The sequence below is a fragment of the Phlebotomus argentipes genome, unplaced genomic scaffold, assembly GCF_947086385.1.
Source record: "Phlebotomus argentipes unplaced genomic scaffold, Phlebotomus argentipes genome assembly scaffold_18, whole genome shotgun sequence".
NCBI classification, from domain to species: Eukaryota; Metazoa; Arthropoda; class Insecta; order Diptera; family Psychodidae; genus Phlebotomus; species Phlebotomus argentipes.
In genome coordinates, this window is record NW_026776177.1 from 8,127,460 (window position 1) to 8,144,688 (window position 17,229).

The following is a 17,229-nucleotide window of genomic DNA, read 5'->3' on the forward strand; positions in this document are numbered from 1 at the left end:
TTTCTCGTGTCATATAATAATGATTGAGAGACACGTTTTTATTGATATAAAAATATTTATTACCTGTATACATACAATCATTTATTTTCACTAAGAAGGACAGTATCAAACGTTTTACTCCAAAATTCTTACAATAATAATCATTTTCCTTTGAGAAAAATCAGCGACTATGCAAATAAATATCGCTACAGCGAGAGGTTCTTTTTGTGGGGGGAAAGAAAAGGAAATCGAAAGCAAAAGATTCAGTTAAACTTGGTTTATCCATCTTTCAAGTGTTAAAACTCTGTGTATATAAGCGGAAGTTTTAGGAATACATAATGTCGAGGGGTGGAAAAGTTCGGTGGAATTTCGCACACTTTAGCACACACGATTTTAGTACGGACTTCCCCGCGCTACCTCCGGGACACACATCTATACGCGACACGGAATATTCACCACTCAAGCGAAGGCAGCCGGCCGGGGTGCGTCATCAGGAGGAGGAGGAGGACTTCTTCGACGCCGTGGCGGACTTGTCCGGGCAGTCGGCTATCAGGTGCTCCTCGCTCTTGCAGTGGTGGCACTTCTTTGGCTGTGGCCCCAACTGGCACTTGGCCGCGATGTGGTTCGCGAATTCGCCGCAGTTGTAGCAGCGCATCTTCCGGTAGCGGCGCCGCGCCGCGGGCCGGAACGTGCTACCGTGGCAGTCCTCCAGCGAGGGACCCGTCACGCGTGTCGCCTCGAGGCCCTTGTCGCTCATTTTGCACTCAAATTCCACCTCTTCGGCGTCGCCGAGCGACCGAAAGCCCGCCATTTGAATAACGCTCTGCAACGGAAGAGAGTTGAAATGCATGTTTCATGCGTGTTTCACCTTTAATCATCCCTCCTCTTTGAGCACCAAGTCAATAAAATCGCTCCCATGGCGAATTGATGACAAATAAATCACGTTTTTTACGCTGTTTATTGCCAATATCGACTGCCACTCCGAGAGCGGTGAAAAAAACACCCTTCGAATTGAGACCCTCTCGGTAAAAAGGTAACAACGTCAACAGGTTATAAAAATTCTTCACGCAACTTCCACGTGAATGTCTTTCTCTACAAAATGCTGCGCAGCAAGACTTTCGCTTGGGCAGGGAAAACAAAGGAGAATGATTTTCATACAATAGATATTTGCATGTGAAAGATGCTGAGGGGACTTTCTTGTTTTCTCCTTTCTAATCGCCTTATTGCAAAAAGGAAAGGAAACATTATTAGGCGTCTCCAATATATTTCAGGACAAACTAGTTTCGAAGAATTTCCTAGTTAAGCAAAATTAGTTTCATTCTTGCGAATATCCAAAGGTTTATACAGGATATTGAGATCAAAAAAACAAGAAAAAAACTCTATTTCTCGTTACTACTTCATTATAACACAGAATCCGACTTGTTCCGATATTTCTAAGAAGTAATTCTCTGGAACTAGCTTAATTCCTAATGCGTTTTTCATTTGTTAATTCACATAATCATTTATTACTAGAATTTGCACGAAATTTGTCTATTTGAAGCGAAACCACGTGGAATAGATTATTTCTTTTCCGGGACACCCAAAAACTTACTTGATGGACGAAGATGTCCGGTCCTCCATCGTGTGGCGTTATGAATCCCCATCCTTTGGTAACGTTAAACCATTTGCACTTTCCTCTCCGTGGTTTCTGCGCAGAAAGACTTTCGGGCTGAGCGTCTGACGAGAGGTAAAAGAGAGAAAAAAGCCTTTGAAATCACTGCATTTTCACAATTTTCATCAACTTTGCACGCAGGAATAGAACTATTGAGTATTTCTCACTGTTATCGTTAATATCTCGCTCCATTGCATCACTGCTTAACTGGACCATTTTCAATGTATTAATTTTGGTGGATTTAGCTCTGCGAAAGTGGATCACATGGAGACCCGTAGAGAAATCCTCCGATTGTGAACATTTCGAAGGACGAGAAGGAACTAAACCAGTCCTCTGAAAACTGGGTCTCCTGCACGCCCGAATCAATTGAAATCCCTTTCTGGGATACTTTTACGCACATGAAATCCGTTAACCCTTCACTGCAGCCACACTGGCGCGACACGTTCGCGGCCAAGGCAAATATCGTCCCGAACGGGAATTCTGTGGCTTTTCAGTGTAGCTCGTCCGCAAGAAAGCCGAGGGCACGGCGAGGTACACAGGAGAGGGCAAAAAGTGGAATTTCTTCTCGAGGGTTGCTCATGGATCGACGATATATTCTTCGGGAGGGTACAAAAAAGAGTACCTGTGATTTTTTGCGACCCTCCGCATGAGGTTTGGAATGGATCCGAGGAAGAGGAGATGGACAAAAGCATGTGCAGAAAACATCTTTTCAATTGCAAGATAAACATCAAACTGAAAATGTGTGTACTTGATTTCAGAGTTGCGGACGAGATTGCGGGGTCAAGTTAGTGAGAGGAGAACTAAAAAGACCGGAAGGTTTTTGAGACTATCTCAAGAGATTTCTCGGAGAAAAAATTGCATTGATGGTTTAAAAGTTTGATATATGCTTTCTTGTTTAAATGATGAATAAGACTTCCATGCTCAATAAAAGGGCGGCGAGTCAATAAACCACATAAAATAGGTTTTAATACTTCTGCGCCGAAATAAAACTGATTAAAAAATAAAAAGAGTTTCGATTAAGAAGATGAAAATCTAATATTGAGTAAATTTTGATCTCAATTGCGTAGTAAATCGTATGCGGTGATTCTGAAAGTCCCTTTAACTCACATATTCTCACCATTAATTTAATCACTTTTGACTACACATATCAATACAGCAAGTAAACCCACACTTTAAAAAGTTTAAACTCCACTATTATAAATTCCAATGCGATATGAATCAAGTTCATTCTCACAAGTCAATATACGTCTGCAGAGGCTCAGTTCATTCCTCTTGAGAGAAGAATTTTTCTCTCTATTTTGAATTAAAAATCTAATGCGTAAAAAGACTCGATCTCGTCGTGCCGAGTAAAGTTGATTTGACGTTCTTTTTTGTTGATCAGCGTATATGGGAAATTCCCCAAAATTCTCATCATCATCAGTGCATTTGCCATGGAAATTGCGGGAAAAGAATCGGATGCCGCAAAAGGATGCGATTTCTTCGGGGAAAATCGATACTTTTGAGAGCGGCCATTCTCAGTTGGCGTTGGGGTGGAAACCCAGGGGAAATCCACCCTCTGGTGCGTAACGCGAGGGTGTTCTGTGATTTTGTGGGTGGTCTCTCACCTTCGCTCCTTCGTGTGTCTTTCGCTGGCTCCGGGTGGACTTCCTCGTCGCTGCGAGCCTCCTTTGTGGCCTCCGGCCCGTGTCCGGCCATTGTGATCCTTGTGCCAACAGGACTGCGCGATCTTCACTGTCACACTAGCACTCCATTGCACTTTGATTGTTGCGTTTTCTGTGAACGAACTCTCGCGCGCGCTTGTTGTTTATTGACGAAATTCCTGGGCCTCTGCCGTTGGAATCTTCACATGCTCGCGTGTGTGGGGAAAAGCGCGTCGCGCACAGAAAAAATAACACATTTATGAATGAATTTAGTGGCTGTCCCCGCTTCTCCTTGCCCAAACAGACGCGCTCCTCCACGGCTATCGTGCGTGTCCGCAGGAATGAGCCAACAGCCTCTGGGACGGAAAAGCGGCCACAGAGCGTCCACGACTGTGTGTGCGTGGCCCTTATCGGGGGCCTCTCTTTCTGGCCCACGAACCCTCGGCCGCAGTGCGTAAATATAGGCGAAATGCGTGATTTTTCGGGAGAGAGACGCATTTCGGCCGTGAGACTGTGTGTGCGGAAAGATGCGTACATTCCTGAGAGCGAGACGGAGGCATGTTTGGTGCGAAGGCGGGTCTTTTCCAATTCCACGCACACATATTTCCGTGGAAACTATTCTCAGGGCATTTCCTAGTCGCTCTGCAGATGGACGCGATGTCGAGCAAGTCAGAGAGTGATAGATTTCGTATTTGATTATCGCCTTCAAAAATAAATTCTGTATCTTCGAGAAGCGATTCAGAAGCTCAATAAATATAATAAAACATTTTAATATAACCAAGGAGAAAATTGTAAATGCTAGAAACAACTCGTAATATTGTGCTAAGAAAGGTTGTTAGTTTAGAAGGTTTAGGACTATCAAGAGAATATTTTGAGCTATAATCTGACCTTACACGAAACATTCACTATTCAAAGAAGAAATTTCAGATTATCTTACACGAATCTAAATCTAGAGTTAAATCAATCCAAAATTAAGCCATTTTTCTAATCATGTTTAATTTTCTTGTTTTTATAATAATTTTTTATATCTTCAAAATGTTCAGTGGAAAATCGCAAAGCATAGGTTGTATGATCGGAATTGCTATTGGACCTTCAACTTTGCAGCACTAGCATAGCTAGACGATCTCCTAGTGTTTGAAATGTTCCATTTCGAAGTTCTTTGAATTGTTACTTGAATTCCTGATAAAATAACGCTACCTATGAACACGCAAAGCCAGCAGTTTGGCCTTTGATAGCTTTTCCTGCGACCATTCAAGTGTTGAGCACATCGAAGACTTTCTGTTCTCTTTCTCTCGGAATTGCTGTTTATCTGAGAAAAGGGCCAGAGAGCTGCCCTTCGCAGTGAGCTGCAAATGCATGTCAATCCATTGTGCTTGTATTGGCGTCACCGAAAAGAATTCCCAGAAATATTTGGAACTCCGCCGTAGAGGATGAAGGAGTGCATTGTCGAATTCTGTGATAACGCTCAAATGTCTTGTTTACCTTCGACATTTCAAACACATCAGCGTCTTTCTTCGATGGCCCAAATTACAGCCTTGGGCGGGGATTGTAGAGAGATAGACTTTCTTTTTTTGTGTGCAGTGTTTTGGCACGAGGACGCAGGGTGAAATTGAAGGGAGGAAATGTGCGCCCCTCGGACCAATTTGCTTTCGAAAAAAATAAGCGATAAATTGGCATTTGCAGAGATTATCGCGTTCTGTTGCAGACAGACCAAAATATTGACCGATAATGTCCAGCTGCTGGTCCTTCGCTTTTTGCTCTCCTTTTTGTGATGCGAGACCGAGAAGGGCACTTTTGAGTGATTGGATTTGGTAATATTGGAAATTTCTGAAATTTCAGACCTTCGATGAAATACAAGAAGATGACAAAGATATGTAATTTCTTATTTCAGGTATATTTCTGGATTTATTTTACAAAACTTTAAGGCAAATGAAATATCTTTCATTGGTTTATTTTCTTTAGAATAGTTACACAAAGTTTATTAACATTGACAAAAGTTCTTCTTTCATTTTCTTTTCTAAAATCCTGTTTTGCTTTCAGATTACCAGACTCTTTATGCTTTTAGAAGAAAAAAAATACTTTGAATCGCCTGAACCTCATAATTTTTCTAAAACTCCCATAGAACGAGCTTGGTGATTGGGAAGCCTGAAATCTTGGTAATGTTTCCAAAATCCTTCTCAGCCTGAAGTGCAAATTGCACTCATGATTTTCTCTGTGCACGGTCTGCACTCTCCTTCGGACAGATCGTCATGCTGATGCCGGAGGAGACACAGTTGGAGGGTGGAAATTGTATCAATTGATCCCGCATCACACCCTTCGCACAGTGAAGGTCTTTCACCATGGAAAAAATGGCACAAAGCATGTTTTATTGTTAATTCATCTGACGAAACATGCAAATGATGTTTGATTGCCAATGGACAGTGATTGACGGCAGCATTGTGTGTGTCCAATCAGCCGACAACTGATGCATTGTGACACGGGAGGATTCGGACAAACAAAGACGCTGCGACGGAAACGAGGATGCTCAGGTACTGTGCGAAATGTGTGGACTTTCTCCTGGAAACTCTACCAGTTCTTTGCGAGCGTCATATTGGCGAAAACAGGGGCACAATTTTGTAGATTATTAACACGTTGTTTGGCACTTTCTTGTCCTTCTTCAGGTTTTCCTGCAGGGATGACAGTGGAGGAATTGCACAAAAGCGATCCTTCCTTCGAGAAGTCCTCACCGCAAAATATGACGAATCATGACATTTTCAATGATGAGCCCTCAAAATTGTCACTAATTTCAGTGTCATCAATCTCGTGATGACTCTCTCAAGCCCAGAATTGAATTGTACATAAAATCCCCGATTCAGCCAATTGAAAGGCAGCATTCGGAGGGCGATAAAAAAGCAAATGAGCCTCTTTTTAAGGGGTGCAAAATGCATTTTTTACATATTTTATGTATTCAACGCGCACTCGTCCATTGGCGTCGTTCTTTGCTCCCTCAGGCCACGACTTTACATGACTTCCCCTCGACAGCCAATCCGCGGCAGCAAAGGAGGGTTGCTCAATGAGTCTGTGCAGAGTTTAAACACGCGACAAAGGGCAGGGAACATTTCCATCGAGGGCAATTTTGCACCCTTGAATGCCAGAGTGAAAAGGGGAGAAATTTATGGGTGAAAAAGCAGCATTTTGAGTATTTTCGATAAATAAATTGCTCTGTTGGGAGGGTGTCTTCGGCGCAGCGTTAATGGTTTGGTTATACTCTCTTCTCCGGGTTTTAGGAAAGCGAGAAAGGGTCACGAAATCCAGAGAATGCATTCATAATTGAAATTATTAACGTATGCAATATTTCATTATGTCGATTACTATGACAGAAATAAGGGAACAATAAGAAAAGAAAAAAAGATAATTTGTTCTTTTTCTCTCTGGGAGTTTTTTTGTGGATAATAAATGTAAGGAAAATCAAGTGAAGATAAAGTGGTTCATGAAAATCACGCATGTCAATATTTCATCCATCGTTTTTTTCACAAATTAAATAGGATTTCCATGTTAAAAAGCATTTCAATGGTGATCTGCGGTTTCTTATTACCGTATGGAATGAAGGCCTCACAGTAATCATCAGGAATTGTCGAATATTGAATCACAATCTTGGCCATCAATACTTCAAATTGGCGTGTCGACAAAACATTGTGATCTCATGAAATTCTCGGACTAATCAATAATTCGAAACTTGAGTTAGTGTCAATATGCGCTGAAGATGTTATCTGAATAATTGCACTGGTTCAATAAATTCATTTACATGCATTAGCATTGAAAAATACTTTTTTATTCTTCCATCCTATGTACAAGAAATCATTTAGAGTACATGATGCTACTTTACACATTAACATATATTTTCTCCTATGCTGTGTGAAGAAATTAATGTAATTAATATTAAAAAAAAAACGGTGGACTACATAAAAAGAAATCTCGGTGAAAGTTTCACTTCCATTGAGAAAGTTAAAGGACATGAAAAACAGGAAGTATTCTAAAGAAGAAAATATCTCTAAACAATCACAAAATGTGAAATATTCCATCTTTCTGCACCACTAAATCGATCCATTTGTCCAGGAATGCCGCACTTCATCCCAAGCCCACATCGAGGCACATCATGACCAGGAAGCCAAAGATGGTGCCCCACGTCGCCAGAAGACCGTTTCCGCTGAAAGCACAAAGCAAAGAGTGAGCAAATGAGTGACGAAATGTGTCTCTGTCATCTCACCTCGCGTGCGCCTCGGGTAGAATATCGTCCGCCACGATGTAGATCATCGCGCCAGCGGCGAAGGACAGCGCATAGGGCAGCACAGCCGACGCGATGGTCACAGCCACCGCACCCAAGATCCCGAAGATCGGCTCCACCATGCCCGACAGCTGTCCATACCAGAAACTCTTCCACATGCTAAATCCCGTGGCGTGCAGCGGCAGACTCACCGCCAGGCCCTCGGGGAAGTTCTGGATGCCAATGCCAATGGCGAGATTGCGTGCCGCCTCGAATGTGGCGGCTTCTGTGGTCCCGATCGCCCCGAAGCTCACGCCCACGGCCAGGCCCTCGGGGATGTTGTGCACCGTGATGGCCACCACGAGCAGCATGATGCGCTTCCACTGGGAAATGGCACTCTGCGGATCGCGTTCGCTTCCGGTCGCCGAGTACGTCGCGTGAGGCTCCTTCTCCACGCTCGCTTTCCGCCGCCGACGCGACGACGAGCTGTGCTGCACGCTGATGCAGTCCGAGAAGCTGTCCATCCCAATGGCCGTCGAGTGCTCATTAATGTTCTTCACTGAGAGCCAACAGAAAAAAAATGTTATTTAAATCTTAAAGAATTTCTTATTAAACGCGAAAAAAGCCAATTGACAGCATTTTGGCAGTCAAAAGCTGGATTTTTTTTATCATTTACTGGGACCTTGTTTGTGTGTTTTTCATAGTTTAATTACATTAGCTTTAGTGACTTATTTGCAAAGCTTTTTATACTTATTTGAACAGGGCCAAAAGTACTATGTTTCTGTAAGTTTTCCACCCGTGATTACCGTATTTTTGTGTTTTACAATCCAGTTATAGAGTTTGAGTCACAAATGCAAGAAATACTCCAGTTCACAACATAGAATTTTCTATCTCGATTAAAATTAATTATACTTCTTATTTTACAACAGAAAACACGTGGGTTAAATGTACTGATTAAGTTTTTAAGATTATTAAGTCTCATAAAATTATTAATATGAACAGAGGTATTGCTTATTCCTTCAGATTTGAGTATTCATTCATCCACACTTTGCTTGCAGCAGTTTCACTAGTCAAAGAATTTGCTTGAGTATGCAAAACATTCCAGTTTAGCTTTCAGATTGGGTGAAACACACATAGACAAAATATTTACGTTATCGTGTGCAATTTTGGCTCTTTCCGCTGCCCATCGGACCGAATCGAAGTGCATGCAAATGAAATGTTAGTGGAAATGCAAGGAAAATAATCACCATATTGTCCTCTGGCGAAATCTTGATTGTTCTGTGTGTCGTCGAGAGCAATTTCAGCTTTGTCTTTGCTCGAGTGTGTTAATGCTGAAAGACAAATAGCGACAGCATTAAACATCAATTAGAGTGATAAGACATGAAATCAAATGCATGTCACTGTCAGTGGGGAAAAGGCACACATAGCGCAAACGCTACTCGCTCACCTATCATCATTGACGTGCTATTGATGCCCAAGTATGATATGATTTTATCGGTGCCGTAGACGAAGATAGAGCCGAGGAAGAAACCCGCGGCCACGGGAATGAAGGCGAACTGTCCGTTGTCACCGTACGTGCCGGACGCCTCGGCCAGCTCAATGGCCGGCGCCAGGAGGGACCAGAAGGAAGCGGCGATCATGACGCCGGCAGCGAAGCCCAGGCTCACATCTAGAGACTTTCTCTGCAATTGGATAATATTTGCCACCGATTACGCCAGTATTTGAACAAGTTGTGACTTTATCAAAATCGCGCATGGGAGAAAAATCACACATGATTTACTACAATCAGACACGCCATCGTCTTACTGCTTAACATTCACATCTTATTTGTTCTATTTCACTATTAAGTGATCCTTTTTCTCTCTCCCTCTCTCACCATCTGTGGTTATCTCACAGACCTTCACAGTCACTTTGCGGATGATTTTCATCACTGCGACGTAGACTCTATGTCTATCGGGTTGTTTTTTCTCCCCCCATTTCAACCTCCCAAGAGTAAATCAATGTGGCATTACTAATAATCATTGAAAAAGCCCCTCTCCCAAAATGGGAAGCCACAGCGAATCCGTGAGGATGACAGAGAAAAAGTTTGATGGCCAGAGTGACTTTCACGGTGACTCTTGACGCAATTGACACACCTGACTGCCTCGCAGGAAGATCACCATCCCCGCGCCGGCTGCCGTAAGTCCCCATGTGAGCAGCGTGCCCAGGAGAGCCTGAGTCACTGGCCCGTAGCCTTGAATCATGGCCGGCGTCTGCGAATGCCTTCCGCTTCACTTGAGCACGCGGAGATTCCCTGAAAGAACACACACAAAATCAAACGCCAATTAATTAACCATTCTCAATGCACGCTCATCAATTTCAAGTGCTCTTGACGCCAATTCAATCAGGGGGTCAAAAGCGCTTCGCGTTACATCACTGACTTCAGCTTATCTCTAATTCTCCCTCCATGTGCTTTCCTTTTTTTCTTGCCAAACAACGCATAAAGTTGAATTTGCCTAGAAAATTCCACAAGAAACTCTTTTATGAGCTTCGTGAGTAACTTGTATGGCTTCTGGAGGGTAAAGCTCTGAAAAAGCTCTGCATAAACATAAGATAAGGAGAAGTAGGTAAAGATTTTCTGCACGCAGACATCAAATAAAGTGCCAAAAAAGTCAAAAAGTCAAATACGAGACACTCTTTTACTAATTCTAAATATAATTACACGAATCGTCAGGAGTTTCTGCACCAATAATAATATTCAATATTCAATTGTCGCGATTTCCCCCCGAAATAATTCAAACCCATCGGAGTGAAAACCCCTTGCAAAAGCCACCGCGCAGCACAAGAGCAAAAAAAGCCCCGAAGACACTTCTTGCTTCCGCCTACGAAAGCCACTGAACACCAATTGATGCTCCTGCCTTTTTGTACGCTCAATAAATGCTGAACATCTCCGCACAGACAGCCTCAAAAGCCATTAATGTGAATCTCATTCATCACGGCAAGACAATAAATTCGAGCGAACTTATCACGAATATGATTGTTGATTCTCAACGCGAGAAAGATTAGGTTTTCGCCTTTTTTTGCTCCAACAAAAATATAGAGCAAATAATTCTACGTGACATTTTCTTGTCTCTTCTCTCTCAACTTTTACAGTTGAATTAATTCTTTCGGTTATTGTTCAATTTACACTTCTTTTGTCAGACTCATTTTGTGCTTTTGGGCTGAAATGTCTTGCCAAGGAAGAGTTCACAGCTCTTGCAACTGTGTTGCAGGAAAAAAGACACCAAAAAAGCACAATCTCAATTTCTTGTCTCCTTGAGACTTGAGTTCTTTACCTCGCAATCACCTCAGTAGTTTTATGACTCTTCTTACCATAAAATACGCATAACAGAGCATTTACTCTTCAATTATTCATGCTTTGTTATTTTGCCACTGATTTTTCCCCCGAGAAATCTAACGCAAACAAGCCTTTGACGAACTGAGGTTAATGTTTTATTCTTTTTAAATAGTGAACATGACTAAAATGAATAACCAACATTAAGTTTATTGCACTTTTAACAATTCCTGTTAATTTCAAAATATCGTGTCATGATTTTTAAGCTTTTTGTTGCATTTTTATTACTGATCTTTAATTGGTTTTTTGACTAAAGAAATGGACAAAACATTGCACATAAAAGTGAAATATTATTGTTTTTCTGACAGATAAAAAGAGTTTTCTGCTACTTGTTCGATCAGAATTTCTCTTTACATTTCCAGCGATATTTTTCTCATATCTAAAAAATGCAATTCTAGAGAAGTTCTTGGGATTATTAAACCCTGAAAACATACAATTAAAGCCTGATATTTGGCGATTAAATAAAACTAGCTAAACATGCTCCTAATCAAGTCATCGACTTCCATAGGTTCAAGCCAAAGTTCAAGCTATCTTCAAGACAAAATATGTTTGGCTCTCGCGAGAATCTCACACTTGTGAGCCACGAATGCTTAACTCTCGGTGTGTTTGAGCCTCAGGTGAGTCGCGATGAGATATTGAAGTATTATAAAATCCCGGAAAAGTGTCTGAAATGCTGCGCTGAAGTTGTTTTTCGGCCTGAATAGCTAGGAATTTCGCCCAAAACGAGAATTCAGAGAATATGCGGCTGAGTCACACTGAGAATTTGGCACTTGAGGAGAGGAGCAGAGAGAAGAAGCCAACGTGTTCTCTCCCGTCGAGAGTCTGTGACATCCGCAGGCTTTATCACTGCGTCATCCGCCTCTTTAGCATTCACTCTTGCCCACTCGCACTGGATCTCTTCCGCGTTTTCTCTTCCTTCTTCGGCTGCAGCGCGACTGATTTTCCCGTCTCCAAATCATCGTGGCACGAGAAATTCAAGGATTCTCGAGATTTTTGCGAGAAAGTTGAGAGTTTTACGATGGTTTTATGGCGAGTGTTCTCGTCATGTTTCACAGTCACTTGGCAATCGTGGCAAGCACAATCTATCAAGGGATTAATCTCTGACCACTGATAATTGCTCGGACACATGAATTGAAATGGTAATCAATCGACAATTGCATCATTGCGATGCTTCTTTGTACCTCCAAGCGCAGTGAATGCCTCTGTTTGTCGCCTTCAGCACTGCTTTTCACTCACTTCCTCACTGATCACCTACTCAGCGACACGCGCGATTGATGGCTGGTGGACTCTATTGTACATTTTGCTTGGTATTACACGGTGAAAAGACCAATATCAATTAATCTGTTCGATGATAAATGAGCAACACAAGCATCGGAGTCGCCCATCGAACGTGACACTGACACACCGACGCGCTGTCACGAGTCAGTCTCGTGCCCTCGGCCAGCGCTCGGGCGGGTTTATGGCACTTTTATGGCAGCTTGTCCGGGAGTCGCGCAGGACGGAGAGGAGAATGTAAGTGCGGATCGTTCGGTATCTCTTCCTGATAAGATTGCCCAATTGAGGTAATTAAGTGGCTTTTCGGCAGGTTCAGAGCTTTCGCGAGTTACTCAGTCAGAAGGATGAGCCAGACAACCCCCCAGAGATTAACCGGGAAGGTGGCAGTCGTTACAGCGTCCTCGGACGGGTAAGTAGCGCTTGTTTTCCAGGAGATTTCCACCATGACTTGCGCTTCATCTTCCAGTATCGGCTTTGCCATTGCCGAGAGATTGGCCCAAGAGGGGGCAAAGGTTGTCGTCAGCAGCAGAAAACTCCCGAATGTCGAGCGGGCAGTGGCTCAGCTAAAGGCGAAGAATCTCGCGGTGCACGGCGTGAAGTGCCATGTCGGGAGCGCAGACGACCGGAAGGCACTCTTTGCTGAGGCGGAGAAGCACTTTGGAGGCATCGACATTCTTGTGTCCAATGCAGCTGCCAACCCGGAGATGTCCACGCTTTTCGAATGTTCAGAAGCCGCTTGGGAGAAAATCTTCGAGATCAACGTCAAATGCTCCTTCCTCCTGACCAAGGAAGTCGTGCCGTATATGAGGAAGCGCGGCGGCGGAAGCATTGTCTACGTGTCGTCAATTGCCGGCTATTCTCCAATGCAACTCCTCTCAGCATACTCAGTTTCCAAGACAGCGCTCTTCGGCCTCACCAAGGTAGCAGCCATCGATGGCGCCTTAGAGAACATCCGAGTGAATTGCGTGGCTCCTGGCGTGATAGAGACCAAATTCGCACAGCCGGTAAGGTTTCCCAGAAGAGAGTTCATGTCAAGACTCTAATGAGAGAAATCCTCTTTCAGTTGATTAGTGATGCAAATTCGAAGGAAGTTGCGGAGAATCAGACTCTCCTCAAGAGAATTGGACAACCGCACGAGATTGCCGGAGTTGTGGCTTTCCTGGTTTCCGATGATTCCAGTTACATCACTGGAGAGAACATCGCAGCGGCCGGAGGAATGCACAGTCGCCTCTAAGGCCTCAATTTTCTGGGATAGGGATAAAAGATTAGATTAGATTTTCTTTGGTTCATTTCTCTCTGTTTCTATAGGAGAAGAACTAAGTTGAGGCTAACAATTTACGAAAGAAGTCTTGTTATTGGGTACAAAGTTGGTTATTCGGTTAAAAAATAGATCATTTATTACAATTCCCTTCTATATGTACAAATAATCTCACTTCCTGGGGTATTCATTGGTAAATGTTGTCTCCTGGAGGCAGCGACATCCGCAGCCGGCCGCGCAGACGTCATATTTGGAGAACCACTCCATCATGTGCAGCGTGTGTCCGCCGTGGCCGCATTGGAGGCACGCATTCGCCGCCCCGCGCACTGGCAGCCGGCACAGAGCGCAGTGCAGAAGTGGCCGATGGCAGTTGCTGCAGAAGGGAATCACCGAGGGTGAGTTACGGTTGCAAAGGAGACACTCCGTGACGAAGTCCACACCACGAGGTGATTCTGGCGGCGCGCTGAGATACTTGAGCACCTTGGCGCGCTGCACCAGCAAATCCCAGCGATAGAGCATCTCCGCGTAGGCGCTCTTCAGGACGTCGTGGAAGTGCCGCTGCGTGTCGCCAAGGAGACTCTTGTTCACGTAGTTTCCCGCTGCCTTGCAGTCATCCAGGGAGTCCGACCATGAGTTGCTGCGCAGGTTCTTCAGCTGTGTGACCAGATGCCACTCCTGGTGACCCACGTGACTGCTCGTCGTGTCCAGAGGCAGAATGGTGTGATATGGCGAGCCGCTGGGCTGCTCTCAGTGAAGATCAGATAGAGAATTAGCTTGAGCAACATCATTTAATTGAGCAGTTTTTGGCAAAATTCGTGCATTCAATTTAATATCAGATTTGATAACTTCACAGAATATCATACATCACAGATAGAGATTGCACGATTTTTCCCACAAACTGACCACCCTTTGATGCAGCATGATTGAATGAAATGAAAGAATGTAAGTGAGTGATAAATGATATGAGGAGGAACAATGGCTGGACAATGAGAGTATGGAAGGGTAAAATGATGGTTATTACCTTAATTTTGCGATGACCAAGCAAGTGCTAAATAGGAACCAAAAAGCACCCAAAATAAAGTTAGATTTCGTGTGTAAAGTGACATCCCAATTGGAAAACACAACTAGAAGAGAACTAAGGGATCAAAAATATGTGAAAAAACCTTTTCACCCCCCAAAAAAATTCTTTCATGCTACCCGAGAAACCAACAAAGATACTGAAATTGATCGTGAAAGAGTGATAAACAGGTAGATAAAGAGATCCTACACTTTGTGAGATGGATTTGCTGCTTGAACTCGAGCTTCTGGACATCTCGGATGGCGGGCAGTGCCTCCCGAACGTGCAGCAGAGCATCGCGGCCGTCTGGATGTCACGACTCTTCGCAAAGTGGAGAATCCTATTCAACAAAATGCTAAATACACTCTAAACAACCCTTTAACTATACCATTGACACTCACAGGGACTCTAAAAGGTTGCGCGAGAAGGGATTTTGCGAGTAAAACATGTCTTCGTCCGTTTCTACGTCCATCACGGGAGTGGAAATCATTTCGGCCAGCGACCAGCATTGCACCAAATCACTCCTTCCGTGCTCCTCAGCGATCATTCTGTTCGTCTTGCACATTTCCGCCACATTGTCCGTGTTGATCACGTATCTTTCTGCCAATTCACGACTCACGTGAAGGTGTTTGGACAGATCATAGATCATCACGTCACTTGAGAACATTTTCTGTTGCGCTCCAAGACGGTGTCGTGAGGTTTTCTAATAATCGAGGTGATCAAGAATAAAGAATTATTGATACTCCTATTATTGATATTCTTTCAACAACGCTTAACATTCGCGATCAATTGGTTTACTCTGGAAGCTTTTCAACTGTGTCGCGTGAACATCTGAACATTCCGTTGAACCTGAGATTTGTAAGGGAAGGAAAGGGCTTGTACTCACCCTCACGCGATCCTGAAGGTAGAAAGCCGAAGAGTTGCCATCGCGCGGCGCGTAGAGGACGGGCAGTGAGCCCATCACATTGCCCAGGTATCCTCCGCTAAGAGCCGACAAGGCCCTGGGCGTCGTCGTTTGGTGCCTCAGACTGATCCTCTTCGTGTTCAACGGCTGCACGAAAGTCACGAGGATGCCCACGCTGGAGAAGCGCGCCCCTGAAGTCTTTGGGAATGGCACACAGGCGTCATGAAGCGCCCCACTGAGCGCGCCCTCCAGTCTTGGTGACTGAAGGCGCAGGTAACTCTTGTCTCCGCCGCTCGTGGTCTTCTTGAGCACCGTCACGAGCGCTCTCAGGCACTGTTCCAGGCAAGTCTTTCCCTTCTTCACGCGCTGGTTCGCTGTCTGCCGCAGGACGCGCATCAGCTGGGCCGAGAGGGTGTCGTCCACGGACGTGCCGGACAGATAAGTGAACTGCGGAGGCACATTCGGGTAGTTTGTGGGGAAGAACACCTGTAGGACGATGATGTGACCGTTGGCGGAGATCTGAGCTGTAGCGCCGCGCTTGATGGGATCCAGATCTTCCACTTCGATGTGAGGGATGTTTGTGTTGAGCAGGGAGAACTCGTGCTGCAGCGAACACGACGGCGGAGAGTCATTTTCGCGCTTGGCGGGCTTCTTCTTCGCTGCCGGCACACAATCATCCAGGATGATGTCGTCTATCTTGTCAGAAGCACTGTCCTCACGATTGATCAGCTTCTGGATGTCCTCGTCGATGCGCCAGAGGCGCAGTGTGCGATCGCGCGACCACGTGATGAGCTCCATGTCCATGTTGGGGCGCCACGCAAAGTCCAGCACCACGTCCGTGTGGCCCAGGAAGGTGCACACGGGCGTGCGCTGATTGGAGTTGCTCCACAGCTGCAGATTGCTCAGTTCGTCGTGTCCAGAGTGCGGCACCACGACGGTGAGCAGCCCGTCTCCGCTGGGCGTGTATCTCGCTCGCCACACTGGCGACGACACCTTGATCATCTTCTCCAGCGACCGCACGTTGTTGATGTCGAAGTACTTCACGGTGCCGTCCTGGCTTGCCGTGGTGAGCTGACTCTCGTGGCGGTGACTCCAGTTGATGCCGTGGATGCGCGCCGAATGCGCGGTAATGTACTGAATGGGGGAGGAACCCTTGCGCCGGTCCCAGATCCTCAAGTCTCCGTCGTGCGCCGTGGCCACCAAGTATCCGGACACACGATTGAGGCCCACTTGCGTGGCCCCAGACATGCACACCGTGCTGAAGGACATCATGGGCTTCCGCGGATCGCGCAAATCCCACAAGTGCGTGAAGGTGTCTGTGGAGCAGCTGGCCAGCAGGTGGGGCTCTCGCGAGTGCCAGTCAATGTCCGTCACCACGCGCGTGTGCGCGCGCAGGGAGTGGATCAGCACCGGGTCTCGGTACTCCCAGGTCACCACCTCGATCAGCTGGCTCGTGGCGATGGCGCAGAGCTCTTGGCTGTGGCTGCAGATGGCGAACTTCGCCGTCGACACCTCGTATTTGGAATTGCGCTGGAACTTCTGCAACACCTCATCCTCCTCCTCGGGCCGTTGCAGGCTCTGCAGCGCCAAGTGGCGACGTCCCGCCAGGAGCACCCACTGGCCGGTGAAGTCCACCGACATCGCAGTGGCGTCCATGTCGCTGTGCTTGGCGCACCAGCTACTCTTGCGCTTCTGCATCGGCGGATCCGCATCAGAATGATCAGATATCGAGATCATCCTGGGAAAGACACTTTCTTCTTAGAAACACGACAAAAACAACTAATTGCGCGTTTGTTTACACTTCAGAAACAGCTGATAAGAGTACTGCAGTGGGCCAAATTTCAAGGCG

The 17,229-nt window shown here is 45.2% G+C and overlaps 4 protein-coding genes across 7 annotated transcripts; 1 reads left to right on the forward strand and 3 right to left on the reverse strand.

Moving 5' to 3' along the window:
- Positions 1–202: 202 nt before the first annotated feature.
- On the reverse strand, positions 203–3,325 carry LOC132259114 (protein lin-28 homolog). The gene is made up of 3 exons (XM_059756660.1): positions 3,235–3,325; positions 1,571–1,695; positions 203–802 (listed from the first exon to the last, which is right to left on the reverse strand). The coding sequence occupies exons 1-3, from the start codon at positions 3,323–3,325 to the stop codon at positions 470–472; spliced, it is 549 nt and encodes a 182-aa protein (XP_059612643.1). The 3' UTR covers positions 203–469.
- A 3,730-nt stretch (positions 3,326–7,055) lies between these two features.
- Positions 7,056–12,276, reverse strand: LOC132259602 (zinc transporter ZIP11). 2 transcript variants are annotated; one of them, XM_059757304.1, is made up of 6 exons: positions 12,068–12,276; positions 9,649–9,806; positions 8,961–9,195; positions 8,761–8,844; positions 7,517–8,072; positions 7,056–7,456 (listed from the first exon to the last, which is right to left on the reverse strand). In XM_059757304.1, the coding sequence occupies exons 2-6, from the start codon at positions 9,754–9,756 to the stop codon at positions 7,378–7,380; spliced, it is 1,062 nt and encodes a 353-aa protein (XP_059613287.1). In that variant the 5' UTR covers positions 9,757–9,806; positions 12,068–12,276; the 3' UTR covers positions 7,056–7,377. The 2 variants fall into 2 exon arrangements, with proteins under 2 accessions (XP_059613287.1, XP_059613288.1); XM_059757305.1 differs by lacking the exon at positions 12,068–12,276 and adding an exon at positions 10,215–10,414.
- A 12-nt stretch (positions 12,277–12,288) lies between these two features.
- On the forward strand, positions 12,289–13,397 carry LOC132259603 (dehydrogenase/reductase SDR family member 4). 2 transcript variants are annotated; one of them, XM_059757308.1, is made up of 4 exons: positions 12,289–12,398; positions 12,472–12,570; positions 12,628–13,165; positions 13,225–13,397. In XM_059757308.1, the coding sequence occupies exons 1-4, from the start codon at positions 12,346–12,348 to the stop codon at positions 13,393–13,395; spliced, it is 861 nt and encodes a 286-aa protein (XP_059613291.1). In that variant the 5' UTR covers positions 12,289–12,345; the 3' UTR covers positions 13,396–13,397. The 2 variants fall into 2 exon arrangements, with proteins under 2 accessions (XP_059613291.1, XP_059613290.1); XM_059757307.1 differs by having other exon boundaries at positions 12,333–12,398; positions 12,458–12,570.
- Positions 13,398–13,558: 161 nt separating this feature from the next.
- Positions 13,559–17,188, reverse strand: LOC132259601 (GATOR complex protein Wdr59). Of its 2 annotated transcripts, XM_059757302.1 has the most exons (5): positions 15,363–17,188; positions 14,878–15,179; positions 14,687–14,816; positions 14,441–14,467; positions 13,559–14,160 (listed from the first exon to the last, which is right to left on the reverse strand). In XM_059757302.1, the coding sequence occupies exons 1-5, from the start codon at positions 17,115–17,117 to the stop codon at positions 13,591–13,593; spliced, it is 2,784 nt and encodes a 927-aa protein (XP_059613285.1). In that variant the 5' UTR covers positions 17,118–17,188; the 3' UTR covers positions 13,559–13,590. The 2 variants fall into 2 exon arrangements, with proteins under 2 accessions (XP_059613285.1, XP_059613286.1); XM_059757303.1 differs by lacking the exon at positions 14,441–14,467.
- Positions 17,189–17,229: the final 41 nt, after the last annotated feature.

Excerpts from the sequence above, each read along its gene's own strand:
- LOC132259114 (XM_059756660.1), bottom strand. The coding sequence starts at position 3,325 with ATGGCCGGACACGGGCCGGAGGCCACAAAGGAGGCTCGCAGCGACGAG. Across the intron at positions 1,696-3,234 it reads AGACACACGAAGGAGCGAAG|ACGCTCAGCCCGAAAGTCTT; the intron begins GTGAGAGACCAC and ends ACCTCTCGTCAG. Across the intron at positions 803-1,570 it reads CGGACATCTTCGTCCATCAA|AGCGTTATTCAAATGGCGGG; the intron begins GTAAGTTTTTGG and ends CTTCCGTTGCAG.
- LOC132259602 (XM_059757304.1), bottom strand. The coding sequence starts at position 9,756 with ATGATTCAAGGCTACGGGCCAGTGACTCAGGCTCTCCTGGGCACGCTG. Across the intron at positions 9,196-9,648 it reads TCTTCCTGCGAGGCAGTCAG|AGAAAGTCTCTAGATGTGAG; the intron begins GTGTGTCAATTG and ends ATCCAATTGCAG. Across the intron at positions 7,457-7,516 it reads CTACCCGAGGCGCACGCGAG|CGGAAACGGTCTTCTGGCGA; the intron begins GTGAGATGACAG and ends TTGTGCTTTCAG.
- LOC132259603 (XM_059757307.1), top strand. The coding sequence starts at position 12,357 with ATGGCAGCTTGTCCGGGAGTCGCGCAGGACGGAGAGGAGAAT. Across the intron at positions 12,571-12,627 it reads GTTACAGCGTCCTCGGACGG|TATCGGCTTTGCCATTGCCG; the intron begins GTAAGTAGCGCT and ends TTCATCTTCCAG. Across the intron at positions 13,166-13,224 it reads AGACCAAATTCGCACAGCCG|TTGATTAGTGATGCAAATTC; the intron begins GTAAGGTTTCCC and ends ATCCTCTTTCAG.
- LOC132259601 (XM_059757302.1), bottom strand. The coding sequence starts at position 17,117 with ATGATCTCGATATCTGATCATTCTGATGCGGATCCGCCGATGCAGAAG. Across the intron at positions 14,817-14,877 it reads CGCAACCTTTTAGAGTCCCT|GATTCTCCACTTTGCGAAGA; the intron begins GTGAGTGTCAAT and ends TTTGTTGAATAG. Across the intron at positions 14,161-14,440 it reads TTGGTCATCGCAAAATTAAG|CCCAGCGGCTCGCCATATCA; the intron begins GTAATAACCATC and ends CACTGAGAGCAG.